This window comes from Carex rostrata, chromosome 7 (assembly GCF_964058835.1).
Source record: "Carex rostrata chromosome 7, lpCarRost1.2, whole genome shotgun sequence".
Lineage (NCBI taxonomy): Eukaryota > Viridiplantae > Streptophyta > Magnoliopsida > Poales > Cyperaceae > Carex > Carex rostrata.
Window position 1 is genome coordinate 8,981,868 of NC_135924.1, and position 14,760 is coordinate 8,996,627.

Genomic DNA, 14,760 nt, shown 5'->3' on the forward strand with positions numbered 1-14,760 from the left:
TTTTATCATGAAAATGTCAATACTGTATATTTATTAGTTTTATCTGTAGAATATATTTTGAGATATGATTTACTTCCTAGATTATAGGGATTAGAATAAATGAGATTTACTTCCTAGATTATAGGCTAGATTATAGGGATTATAATAAGTGAGATTTAATGTACAGATTGTATAGGAGATCTATAAAAGAATGGTCTGAACCTCATATTGAGCAGACAAGTTATTCTAATATCTTCTCTCTTGAAATATTCTCTAAGTTGTCATGGTATCAGAGCTTTGGTAGTTTCTTAGTAATCCTTCTTGGTTTTAGTTATCAAGACTTGAAACATTCTCAAGTCTTCTTGATTCTATTAGTTATCACTTTTTTGTCCTCTCCTAGTAGATGGAGTTTTCTCAGAAGAGTGCCATCATACCTGTTTGTCTGAATGGTAAAAACTATCTGTTATGGGAGTTTAATCTCTGTTGTTTCATTCAAGGGCAAGAGTTGTGGGGCTATGTAGATGGGTCTGAAAAGAAACCTGGTGTTAGCGATAAAGTGGGGTTAAAGAAGTGGTCTAGTGAAAATTCTAGGGTCATGAGTTGGATTTTAGGATCTGTTGAACCACAGATTGCTATTAATCTGAGGCCATACAAAACAGCAACCGAAATGTGGAAGTATCTTGAAACTATCTATCACCAAAACAGTGATGCACGCAAATTTCAATTAGATATGGAAATCCATGAATTTTCTCAAGGTGAAAGAACCATCCAGGAATATTACTCTAATTTTATGTCTCTTTGGCTTGAGTACAATTCAATTCTGTACTCTAATGTTCCTCCAACAGCTTTAGCCACTGTTCAAGAATTGCAAGAGAAAAACATGAGGGATCAATTTCTCATGAAACTTAGATCTGAATTTGAGCCGACCCGTCGGCAACTCATGGCGAGATCTCCAATTCCTTCCTTAAGTGAGTGCTTTCAAGAGCTTACACATGAAGAAATGCGTATGAGAACTCGGTCCAGTTTTGAAGAACAGAAGATGGCAGTAGATGCATCAAATGTGGCCTTTTTAGCTCGAGAAAAGCATAATTCTCGGGTCATGAACAACATCCAGTGCTTCTCATGCAAGGAGTATGGCCATATTGCTAAAGATTGCAAGAAGAAATTCTGCAATTATTGTAAGAAGGATGGTCATATAATTTCTGAATGTCGTCGCCGACCCAAGAAGATGCACACTGCTTTGCAAGCCGTTGCGGTGGAGAACTCATCAATCCAGTCTTCCACAACCACACAGCCCATGCCCACACAAACAACCATTACTGCTGAAGCAATTCAACAGATGATTCAATCAGCATTGTCAGCCATGGGGCTGTCAGGTAACCTCTCTTCAAAATGGTATTTTGATTCAGGAGCTTCAAATCACATGTCTGGAAATTCGAAAGGTTTCATTTCTTTATCTCCATACCATGGTTCTGGCCAAATTACTACAGCAGATGGAACAAATTTGCCCATTTCTGGTATTGGTGCTGTTTCGGTGAACAATAAAAGATTAGAAGATGTTTTATTGGTACCAAAACTGTCTACAAACCTAATTTCTGTTGGCCAGCTTGTTGAGAATAATTGCAATGTGTATTTCACACCTTTTGGATGTATGATACAGGAGCAGGCAACTGGGAGGATAATCGGGAAGGGGCATAAAACTGGTCATCTTTTTTCTATTGAGATTGCACAAGATCCTTCTAATTTCTCTGGCTTTGCATTTTCTACATCTCAAAATATAGATCATTGGACATTGTGGCATCGTAGACTAGGTCATTTAAATTCTGATAGTTTGTCTTTTATGTTTAAGCAAGGTTTAGTTTCTCATAAAAGTGTCAGTCCAAATGTGTGTTCTGTTTGTTGCTTAGGTAAAAGTAAAATTCTTCCTTTTCCTTCTAGAACCAATCAAACCACAAGGCCTTTTGAGCTAGTCCATTCAGATGTATGGGGTGCTTCGCCTGTTGTTTCAAGTACTGGATTTAATTACTTTGTTACTTTTATTGACGATTTTACTAGATTTACATGGGTGTATCTTTTGAGAAATAAATCAGAAGTTTTTCAGTTCTTCAAGTACTTTGTCAATATGATTGAAAATCAATTTGAGTGTTCATTAAAAACTTTACGATCTGATGGTGGTGGAGAATATATTTCCAATAATTTCCAACAATATCTTTTAGAAAAGGGTATTCTCCATGAAAAGTCTTGTCCTGCTACTCCACAACAAAATGGGGTGGCAGAACGGAAAAATAGACACATACTAGACACTGTTAGAACACTTCTTTTAGAAGGGGCTGTTCCACCTACTTTTTGGGATGAGGCTGTTCGCACCTCGGTTTTTCTAATCAATCGTCAAGTTTCAAAAAATTTGCAAAATCAATCTCCTTATTTCTTGTTGTATAACAGGCACCCTAGTTATGATATGTTGCACACTTTTGGTTGTATTTGTTATGTTCATCTTCCTCCAAACGAACGTACAAAGCTTACTAAACAATCTACTGAATGTGTCTTTCTAGGCTATGCAATAGGACAAAAAGGGTTTCGTTGTTATGATCCCAAGGCTCGGAGAGTTCGAATTTCTAGAAATGTTATATTTAGAGAGTCCATTTTCTATTATCAGCATTGCTCCATTCTGTCACCAACTGTCTCTAAGTCCGTGTTACCTCTTTTTCAAATTTCACATGCATCTTGTGATACTCAAGTGTCAAATCGATTTAAACCTGGTTTTGTGTACACAAGACGAAAAAAGATGATTGATTATATGCCTCAACCTGAAGACTCTTCTCTTAACCTAGTTCCTAATCATGACATACCAACTGTGGGAGACTCGATTGATACGGGTCTACGTCGATCAACACGGCTGACTCAACCTCCACCAAGATATGGCTTTCTGGCAAGTTCTCAACCTTGTGATGTTCCTGGTTCGTATCAGCAAGCTGTACACCATGATTGTTGGAAGATTGCCATGAAAGAGGAGTTGGATGCATTGCACGAAAACAACACATGGGAGCTGGTTACATGTCCTGCTGATGTTAAACCCATTGGTTGTAAATGGGTTTTTTCAGTCAAATTGAAACCGGATGGATCTCTAGATCGGTATAAGGCTAGGTTGGTTGCTCTTGGTAACAAACAGAAGTATGGTATTGATTATCTCCAAACCTTTGCACCAGTGGCAAAGATGACCACTGTGCGGGTTGCTTTGGCTCTTGCTGCAGCTCGAAACTGGTCTATAGTACAAATGGATGTGAAAAACGCTTTTCTTCATGGTGAGTTGAAAGAAACAGTCTACATGAAGCCTCCTTCAGGTTTGATCCTTGACTCACATAGCAAGGTGTGCAAGCTCAATCGGTCTTTGTATGGACTGAAACAGGCACCGCGTGAATGGTTTTTTACTTTCAAATCCATTGTTCTCTCTGCTGGTTTCTGTCAGAGCAAGTCTGATCCGTCATTATTTCTCTCTAGTACTTCTCATGGTTTTGCTCTAGCTCTTGTTTATGTAGATGATATTCTCATAACTGGAAACGATGTGCATAGCATTACCAAACTGCAAGCAGCCTTAGAAGCTGCATTTCACATGAAAAATCTTGGGGAGGTTCAGTATTTTCTTGGCCTTGAAGTTCACCACACAGACAAGGGTATTTGTGTCAACCAACACAAGTATCTCAATGAGTTGGTAGACATGGCTAATCTCAGTAAGTCTAACCCAATTACCACACCTATGGAGATAAATCTTAAACTTAGCAAGAATGATGGTGCACCACTAGCTGATCCTACTTTGTACCGAAGCCTTGTTGGCAGTTTGGTATACCTCACCATTACCCGTCCTGATATTTCTTTTGCAGTGAACATTGTAAGCCAATTCATGACCGATCCCCGACATTTGCATCTTGCTGCGGTTCATCGCATTATTCATTACCTCAAAGGTACTCCTGAGAGAGGTCTGTTTTTCCCTTCCGATTCTTCCTTGCAACTTTCAGCATATACTGATGCTGATTGGGCTGGCTGCCCAGACACAAGAAGGTCAACCACTGGGTGGTGTGTTTTCCTCGGGAATGCTCTCATTTCTTGGAAATGCAAGAAACAAGACCGAGTCTCTAAGTCTTCAACTGAAGCAGAGTATAGAGCTATGTCATCAGCATGCTCTGAAGGTGTTTGGCTACAAGGACTCTTGGCTGAACTTGGAGTTGCACAAAAGGCACCAACATCTTTGTATGCAGATAACATGAGTGCTATTCACATATCGGTTAATCCGGTATTTCATGAGCGTACTAAGCACATAGAGGTTGATTGTCACTACATTAGAGATGTAGTAGATCGGAAACTCATATCACTTCCTCATGTGTCTTCTACTCTACAAATTGCTGATATCTTCACGAAGGCACTTGCCAGTAATCGGCATGAGTTTCTTGTCAGCAAATTGATGCTGGTCAACTCACCATCATCAATTTGAGGGGAGATGTCAATACTGTATATTTATTAGTTTTATCTGTAGAATATATTTTGAGATATGATTTACTTCCTAGATTATAGGGATTAGAATAAATGAGATTTACTTCCTAGATTATAGGCTAGATTATAGGGATTATAATAAGTGAGATTTAATGTACAGATTGTATAAGAGATCTATAAAAGAATGGTCTGAACCTCATATTGAGCAGACAAGTTATTCTAATATCTTCTCTCTTGAAATATTCTCTAAGTTGTCAGAAAATAGCCATCCTAACTTTCAATTAGAAGAAACACAACGCAAAATAGTCAACAGTTTAATAGAGAGAGCAACAGAAACTTATATTCCAGCAAAGACAGTTCTTTTATTCTCAAGTCATACTATCATCATTCACTACGCACACAAAGGGATACTAATTAATAGTCAAACCAAACACACATAAAGCTAGCATATCAAACACCTTAAGAGACTTGTCAAAAACCAGCACCTACAGGTTATACTATCACATCATTGATTTTATTCAAGGAGCCGCCACATTTGCCATTGCAAGAGGCGCAATTTCCTCTCCTTCAATTCCAGGCTTACTTCCTTCAACACCCAGGTTCAGTAGTACGTTCTCCCACTCTTTTGCAGGACCCTAATCATACAAGAATAATATGTATAAATAAGAATATAAGATGATAAAAGGAAAGAGAATAAGATAGGAGAACATGGTGATACATTCTATCATCAGACCCCTATAAAGGGATAACAGATTGGTATAATCTACTGAATATTTACCCTTCCCAGATCAGCAAGGGATGATTGAGTTATTCCTTTTTATCTTTTGTTATTTTCCAAGATATATTACCTTCCATGAGAGATCCTGAGCCATGCAATTCTGAATCATCTCTTTGTGCAAAGGAGTGCCAATAACTTTAATGGCGCGCTTCAGAGTTGAGACGACTTTCAATACATCAGCAGGGTCTGCCACTTCACACTGGAATTAGGCATTCAAGTAAATTAATGTACCCACAAAAAGAATACTTGTTAGTTTGTGTATATAATACTGATTTGTGCATACCTTGACACTGAACCTACCCATGTGGAAGCCAGTTTTGCCTTCTATGATTGTGTTCACAAGGCCACCAGTGGAGGAGACTACTGCAGGCTGTATAAATGGTTATGTATGAAAAATTAGTCTAATTTTTCATAACTTTAAAATATTTAAATCTGCTAATTTCTTACTAGTGCTGAATAGGTGTATCTTATGATCGTGATATCGAATGCATGTACTCCCAATGCATAAAAATCAATTTTCATATATTCCACCTTTTCTGATCTACTGAAACTATTCTGAATTGAAAGTGGGGTTTGTAGTGCCTATCATACTGGCAATTATTAACATCTAAAAGAGAAAACGGCTAATTATGAGGGAAGTGAGTACCGTGCCGTATTGCATGGATTGGAGTTGGATAAGGCCACATGGCTCAAACCGACTAGGGATAACCATCATGTCAGCACCAGCCATAATTTGGTGAGCCAAGGGGGCATTGAATTTCATCACAGCTCGGACCTTCCCAGGGTACTTGGCCTCAATGGCCTCCAGTTGACGCTCCAGCTTCTTCTTGCCAGTTCCCTATTTCATTACACAAACGAAAGAAGTCAAGCATTAAGAAACTTATCATGAAGAGCCATGTAAGTCCCTAGAGTGTTTTTTTTTTTTGAAATAAGTGGTCATTGCCACCGATTTTCATTAGAAAATCACAAGGGTGAAGATGGTACCAAGTTGGTACCAACCCACCTATGTTCTTACATCAATCCTCATAGCAAGTCCCTAGAGTGTTGAAAAGGAGAAAAATAGAAATGTGAATAGATCCTAAAAAACCACAAAAAGGATACTCCATGTCCTTTCTCAAGTTTTTATAGAAGTGCCTAAAATACCCCTTCTTCCTATGCATCGGCATTCTTTGTTATATGCGTGGTATTTCAAATGTTTGTATAGGTGCAAACTAATTCTTCCATCATTACAGTAATAACAACAACATCAACGGGGATCTTATTTCTTACAAGAATGAGGACTTGCACATTTTCCTCCATGAGTTCAGGTATTGCGGCAGCGAGAATGTCAGAGCCTTTCTGCTCTTCAAGACGGCCGATAAAGGCAATCAAGGGAATGTCACGATCAACAGGGAGCCCTGCGTCAGCTTGCAATGCCTCCTTGTTCAGAGACTTTGCTTCATTCACCTGTATTCAGATAAGGGAAAATAATCACCAAATTTGCTTGATATGAATGAGTCCTTCTATTTATATTTACATTTCAACAGAAAAAACCATTATCTTAAAATGCAGAAAAATTGCATTTTATTAGCATCACTCTGAATCAATTTAAAAGTACTTTCAGTAGTGATACAGTTTTCTTGACAAGTTTTTTAAACTGACACAATTGCACTATGAGCAAACAATAAAAATAGGAAACTTGCATGGCAACAAGTTACTTACCGTTGTAGCATCATAGTTCATGGCAATGAATTTGTCAGTAACTGGGTTCCACTCGTTGACATCCATACCATTAGTAATACCCTTTACGGCTGGCACTTTTGATTCGATCTCCTTGTCTAATTCAACACCACGGTCAACACCTGAACATAGCTCCTCAGCATAGTACGGGCTAACAGTTAATAACAGGTCACACTCCTGAATTCCAGCCTTCATCCAGTTGATTTTCTTTCCCTTCACCGGCTTGTCATACCTAAAAGTATTCATATTTTAATACTTCAAGTTCTTTGAAAGGTATTATATGAAATCGTGCAAAAGAAAGAACTTCATACCCATCATAGAATTCAAAAGATGGTTTGAAGACATCAGGGAGATTGAGGAGGGCAAAATCATCATAAGCAAACCGGCCCTGGTATGCAATGTTGTGGATGCAGAAAGCAACCTAAATAACAGAACCATATTCTGAAGTTTAACCCTGGAAAATTATCAAAATTAATCTCACAAAATCAGGATTCCAGAGTAAAGAATATTACCTTGGCATTTGCATAGATACCATGGGCCTGGTACATGCTCTTGAGATAGCATGCAAGAGGAGCAGTGTGCCAGTCATTGCACACGAACACAACATCTTCACCTGAATAGGCAAATCAAAAGATATACAAAAAGTTTTTTAGTATAATACCAGAGTAAATAATTTTTAAAGTAAATGATGTTAGAATTTAGATTAAATTTCAAATAAATTTTATTGTCATACCATATGGTCCAGAATAGTGCTGGTTGCTGAGATTAAGAATCCTGGGTGCTTCAAGAGCAGCCTGAGATGTCGAATAAAACCAAACAGATAAGAATATATTCAACAGCATAATAAAATTGATTTGAACTTTTAGAAAACAAAATTTCAAACCAAGCACAATAGGCTGAAGCGCAGCTGATTGTCCTGGTAGTCAGTACCAGTGACGGGGCCATAGATCTTACCGCCCGTTTTTCCCCGAACCTAAATATTTTGAATAGAAACATAATTAATTTTCTAATATCAGTTAAATAATAAAGATACAATACATTTAAGTTAAAAAAGAAAGAAAACCTTTTCAAGAAATATAGGGTGGTCAACAAAGACCCGGTCAACACCTCTCTTGCTGCAGTGGAAGTATCGCACTGTTTCATATCTGTCGCCAACTTTTAACTACACATAAAGTCACAATTTCTTGAATTAGAAACACAAGTTGTGCTAGAGAGACAATGAGAGAGAGATTGGCATGGAAATGCAGAAACAATATAAAAGTACCTCAGCTAGAACGCTAGTGTCCCATGCATCTTTGTATTGATCGTACCTTGGCGAAACAACCATGGATCTATGTCCATTTGCCTACAATAGAAAATTCAAAGCTAAAATTGATTAAAATAGCATAATTTGTTATACTTTTCATGGTAGCTGCTTTATTGATTCCTCAAAGCTAATTAATTACATTTTGCAAGCAAAATATAATAAGTTACAGCCAAATTCAATATATCATAAATTAGGGGGCTTGACCACCACATTTTCAAAAAACAAAAAATCACTTCTTTGTTTTTGCAAAAAGAAAAGAAAAGAGCCTTCTCCTTTTCTGTACCCAATTAAACAAAAAAAAAATGAGATCAGAGGGAGAAGTTACAAAAATTACCACGAGTGCTGGGGGAAGGCCACCGAGCACATCACCAAGACCTCCAGTCTTGCTCCAAGGCGCCATCTCAGCACTAACAAAAATGATTTTCATCCCATGTAGCATACGCATGATGTTCTCAAAATTCTCATCACTCGCAACCTGTTTAGGATCCTTCAGAGTTGGGTTCACGGCACAGGATCTGAATTGGAGCGACTCGACTGAGTTGTTCAGCCTGAGCCCAGGACAAGCAACAATGTGGGCCTTGCCAAAGAATCTTGACTCATACTCAGGCTTGGTATAGGTACACTTTGAGAGGAATTTGGATGCAGTGAGACTTGCCATCTCTGGTTCTTGGTTACTGTAGAAATTAATAGAGACTTCCATAAGATTTTTGTTCTCTATCCCTCATCTCTTTATCGAGATATCCTTCTATCAGTACACAATTTTGCTTAGAAAAAACAATGTAAAAGTCTCCAAGCTACCTAAATAATTGAACGGTTCCTTTTTAACAATCCGTCTGATATTTCCAGTCTAAACTTGATCATAAAACGTAAGAAGTTAGAGAAACTTCCTTTCTTTTCTGATCTCAAATTGGACGAAAGTTAAGGTAATCATAAACCCTATGCCTTTGCGGTTTGTTGTACTCAGATTCCTCTTTTTAAGTACTAAATCCAAATCAAACAGTAAAGAGGAGACAATTACTCAAGTAGATTTAATTGCTTCGATCCTAAAACACAGGCACACATACGCACACACAAAATAACAGTTACTGCTCAAAAACCTCAAAACAGAGACCTCACTTTCTCAGTAAATAACTAAATAAGCCTACCCGGAAAGTTTAATCATAAAAAATTAGTGATAAATTTGCCGACATCCTTTTGCAAGAGATCAGAAATCAACCCTCCATCCGTGAACTGGCTAAACCCGTAGAAAGTATACAAAATCTCCAAAAAAAAAGGAAAAGAATTATAACTAATGCACCTTTGCTTTGATCGAGGAGGTGTAAAAGTTTCTTCTTCACTCGATCTCTTCTCGAACTAAACAAGAAATGGAACTGTATAAAAAAAATCTGGAAGAGTGAGAAGGGGCGGGTCTTACACTCTCACACCTCTCTCTGGCGTAGCTCGGGGCCGAGGCCTCCAATTTGTAACCTTCAATTACACAAACCGCCAGATTTCCACGTGGCGCCTTTTTTGTGATTGTGCCTTACGAGCCTCTCTCGATCGTTGGTTTACAATTTCACATGTCCAGCGGGTCCCTCCACGAAAATCTGCTATATCTCCGTTTAGTAAGTAATGGATACATCCAGATCCTACTTTTACGGAGATTTCTGAGGTGTAATGGATCTCCTTTGTTTAGAAAATGGAGGGAGTCTATTTTTTACAATTTGCAAGATATGGAAATCTATTTTGAAGAAACCGGAGTCACTGAGGAAATTAAAACAAAGACTGTTTCGTGCACGTTTTATTTGTACGATGTCGTACTAATCTTTGTGAATTCGATTTAATTGTGACAATCCGGAAAAGATAAGATTCCTTAACATTTTTTTTATCTTGACAACCGTCTAATAATTTGTAGCTTTAAAAATCAACCTTTTAAATGTGATTAATACTATATAGACATTTACGTAATAAATTCAAGTTTCATCGGAATATAAAATAATTTAAATTTTGTAATAGTTAATGTGAAACAGTTTTTGATGAAATATTAAATAACATTCAAATTGTATGATATTTCGTAATCAATCTAAAATCTATAAAATATATCTAATTTTTTTATATTTTTAAATGTTCGCTTGATTTTAATATTATTGTTATTGTTGTTGTTGTTTCTTTTGATAAACAACAATATAATTTCCAGGAATAAAAAATGGCTTGGAGTTCACCATGATCCAACAAACACAAAATGAAAGCAAAATGAGATGAATGAGACGTGAAGTTTTGCTTTTATGTTGTTGTTGTCATGTTAACATATTGTATACAAAGAAACGTTAGTTATGTTTGAAAGTGGGATAATTGGATAATAAAGTTATCAGCACCTCTTTTTGAGATAACATTATCTACAAGTTATATCAAAATTATTTTGCTCTCGAACGTAACTACAAAACTTGTTTGGCACGAAAATAAACTCGTGAATTAGAAAATCTCTTATTCCCTAAGTTTTGGCAAACAAGACAAGTAACTTTTATATTAGGAAAAATCTTATCTTCAGTTATCTCTAAGTTTTTTAAAGATGTTTGATAACATGTCAGGGATAGTTTTAAAATAATTTTCAAAATAAATAATATAGATAGTTCAAATCTTCAAAATTAGCTAATTAATTTGTATGATAAAAAGTTAATAATTACTTGATAAAATATTGGTTACGAAAATGCAATTTAACAATACATTTTAAAAAAATAATAAATAACAATAACTTTAATGTTCCAACTAATTGCTTGATATAAATTCCAAAAAAATAATCACTTCATTAACTAACACATGATTTAATTAATCAAATTAATTATCGTAATAAGAATTAAGTTGGGTACTTGAAATATTTTTGAATTAAATAAAATAACAATATAATTAGATTAGATTAGTAGTACAGATATATTATAGTTAATAACTAAATATATACAATTATCATATTAATAAAGTTAAAATCATAGTAAAAAATAATAAATCTATCTTAATTCGTTTTCCATATGTTAACTATAATTTAATTGTACAAATTAACATTAGCACAAACTTGTCAGTTTACATAACTAAATATATAGTCAAACGACGCAGATCTAAAGGCAGGTATCAAGATAACAAAAATAATAAAGTTTGAAAATAGTTCTATAAAAATAATTACAAATGAAAATGATTTCTAACCAAAAGTTTAAACAACGTAATAATGTTTATCACGTCATACCGGAAAAGCTAAAAAAATAACATTATGTTCATATTGCACCGCTATAGCGCTGATAGTATTATAATTTTTATGATCCGAAAACACTACAATACATCTATTTAGAACTATGTTCCTAACTATATGTGAATTGAAAAAATTATATCACATTCACTTAGTTAACTCTCTAATTCTAATTTATTTATTTATTTACTTGACTTAAGAAACTTTAGTGCATAGATCTTAAATAAGAAACTCTCACATCTCTAAGGTTGAATTAAAAACTATCACATTTGATTATGAACTCTAATAGTTCTAGAGGGTGTAACATGAGAAAGATGCTTTCCGAGCTCTTGGTGGTGTTATACGACGTAAATTGTCGTACAAATTTGGAGTGCTCGTTCAAAAACAAACCGCCTTTAATTTTTTAATTCTCCGCGCTAAACATAAGAAAGCCAATATCCGAGCCAGGAAACGAGTATCTCGTGTAGGCTGTAGCATAGCGGTTCCCGTCTCTATCGAATTCGCATCCTCTGAGATACCTCAGATTTTGCGTGACTTTTTGGAAAATCTCAAACGTTATAATACGTTCTGTGCGAATTTCAAAGCTTAAATAATACTGCCCCCTACGTCACCCCCGAATAGCCACCGGACACGTCGGTCACGGAAAATATGAGATATCTCAGAGGATACGCACACGTCTCTATCGGCTATTCCTGTGTTATTTGTACCGGGTTATCATTTTCCCAATATAAACCCGGTTCACGCAAAGAAACGAGACACCAGTCACATTTGTATACCCCACGCAAAAATTGAGAGCACATTTGTCTTGTGACAACCGACAAGTGAAACGCATTAAGACATAATTTGATACCAACATGGTTTCTTTGGTCACATCAGCTTTACAGTTTTAAAAAAAATTCACTAAATTTGTATAAATAATATTTGAGGAGAGTTAAAATGTTTTCATCGTTACTCTATTTTTTAAATATTAATAATTTAAAATTTAAAACACAAATATCAAGATAAAATTATTAAATTAGATCTATATTATTTTTTCTATGCACATATAAAAAATCATGACATTTCAAATTTAATTTGACCAATATCAAGTGCTTACAAAAATACATTTATATGAATAAATTTTATAAGTTGATTCGACTTATTGATTCATATAAGAAAAAAAAAACAAAAAAAGATAATTGTCTATGTTTATATAGAGAAAATAATATATATTATATCTAACTGTTTTATTTTAATTTTTTAAAATATAAGTTTTAAAATATTTGTTATTAGAAAATTAAAATGTAAAGGCATAAAATTTAGAGACATTGGAATTCTTCTCATTAATTATAAAGTATAGATGCTTATATATGAAACTTGACTTAATATCAGACTCGCTGAGCAGCTAATTACCTTCAAAATTTAATTACAGATCTATATAGTTTTAAGATTAAAATTTCAACCGGACGAAGTGACTTAATTTGAAGCACAATAAAAGCCGAGCGATCATATAAAACACGAGATATAATATTTTGATCTCGGATGAAAATCATCATTTGCATATCCATCCCAAAAGTATTACGGAGATATATACAAAATAGTTGGACTAATTAATAATTTGTTTTAACAAGTGAACATATTTTCTATACATCTTGTATAACATCTAGCGAATTTATAGAATTCATGATATCCGTCAATCTAATCTCGCAAATTACTATATCGATAAATGTTCACGAAAAATAATTCGGAGGGAGAAAATTTTAGATTTTATAGAAATATATACTGTGGTAGATCTTAAAACTTCAATAACAAGAACCACTAGCTGATACACTTGTGCATTCTCCGGTACTTGATTTTGGCACGAGGCAAAAACACAAGGATTTTTTTTTTGGTGGGGCTAATTATTTTTTTAAACCTTTGAATTTTTCTAGGCCGTGCATTCTTGAAATATTCCAGGGTAGCATTGATCCGAAATTTTTATTAATATTAAAAAAAATTCAAAATTTAACGATCTGCATCTATTTGCATATTATTTCCGATTATGTCCAATCCAGAGAATAATTTTCCGGATTCGGACTTACTTTCTGGAGAATTATTTTTTGAATCCAGCCAATCCTTTTCTGGAAAATTATTTTCCGAATTTGGAATCTAGAAAATAATTTTTTCGGATTCAGACCTGGATTTTATAAATTTGGATCAGTTTCAGAAGAGAAGAGAGAGAAAGAAGAGAAAGAGAAAAGAAGAGAAAGAAAAGAAGAGAGAAACTCGGCTATCTTGGGTTTTTATTTAATTTTTTTTACTTCTTTAATTGTAAATTATTCAATTTTTTAATTTATAATTGAAATGTTTATTGGATTATTATTTATTAAATTGTAGTTATTCAGACTAATCAAAACTAAAGATAATATGTGTTGGCAGGAAAATCCAGTACTGTGATGATGGTGTCTTTACAGTATCCGTCCTAGATACTCATTGTCGTTAACCGTGAATCATATCTTTGACTATCTCCTGAGAGATAGATATTCACGAATTGGGTATACCGTTAGTCAAGCAAATATGAAAATTTAAGCTCGAGTCAATATGTCTACTAATGGTCAACAAGACTACTAATTAGTATTGATAACAAATCAGGCATCATTCTAAATGATTTTAGAAATTGTGATTTATTTCCCACAAAGATTACCGGTTCTAGATTTTTTTTTTTTTTAAAAACTGATAGTGGCTATCAGCTATTACATTATCGGTTCTAGAGTTGTATGTAGAATTAGAACTGAATCATGCCGATTTTAATTCCCAATTGAATCTGAACAAACCAGGCCCGTTGTATTATGCATACAGCAAGTAAAGAACTGTGTAATTCTTTTTTGCTTAATGTAATTCTTTTTTCTTTTTTTTTTGCTTTTGCGGAAGTAAAGAACTACGTTATATAATACAGTAACAAATGTTCCATTGTATTATGCATACCAGTAAGGCAGTAAATTAAGTTAGACACTTGCAGCATCAAAGAATCTTCCTATCAGTGTCCGAGAAAATATATGCCAGGAAAGAGACCGATGATTTGAATTATTTCGCATTATTCTGGCCTGACAATGCAACAAGGACTAAATGCTGTGCACGAATAGTTTAAGGCAATTACAAATTTAGGAAAGAAGACACACCGCAAAGAAACAAAAACCGTATTGTAGTCCCTTTCAGAAATGTTCAAGTTGGGACCCAGCAGAGGTGAATATCTCCGAAAGAAGACAGAGGCAACATGTTACATGCTGTCATGCACCAGAAATTAATATATATCTATTTTTT

The 14,760-nt window shown here is 34.9% G+C and overlaps 1 protein-coding gene across 1 annotated transcript; it reads right to left on the minus strand.

Moving 5' to 3' along the window:
* Positions 1–4,784: 4,784 nt before the first annotated feature.
* On the minus strand, positions 4,785–9,759 carry LOC144557494 (granule-bound starch synthase 1, chloroplastic/amyloplastic-like). The gene is made up of 14 exons (XM_078306072.1): positions 9,565–9,759; positions 8,602–8,941; positions 8,226–8,306; positions 8,025–8,123; positions 7,845–7,934; positions 7,695–7,755; positions 7,474–7,574; positions 7,273–7,382; positions 6,944–7,193; positions 6,512–6,688; positions 5,889–6,080; positions 5,526–5,612; positions 5,313–5,441; positions 4,785–5,099 (listed from the first exon to the last, which is right to left on the minus strand). The coding sequence occupies exons 2-14, from the start codon at positions 8,923–8,925 to the stop codon at positions 4,983–4,985; spliced, it is 1,818 nt and encodes a 605-aa protein (XP_078162198.1). The 5' UTR covers positions 8,926–8,941; positions 9,565–9,759; the 3' UTR covers positions 4,785–4,982.
* Positions 9,760–14,760: the final 5,001 nt, after the last annotated feature.

Coding starts and splice junctions, on each gene's coding strand:
- LOC144557494 (XM_078306072.1), bottom strand. CDS start 8,925: ATGGCAAGTCTCACTGCATCCAAATTCCTCTCAAAGTGTACCTATACC. Junction 8,124..8,225: donor ACACTAGCGTTCTAGCTGAG/GTACTTTTATAT, acceptor CTTTATGTGTAG/TTAAAAGTTGGCGACAGATA. Junction 7,383..7,473: donor GTATCTATGCAAATGCCAAG/GTAATATTCTTT, acceptor TCTGTTATTTAG/GTTGCTTTCTGCATCCACAA.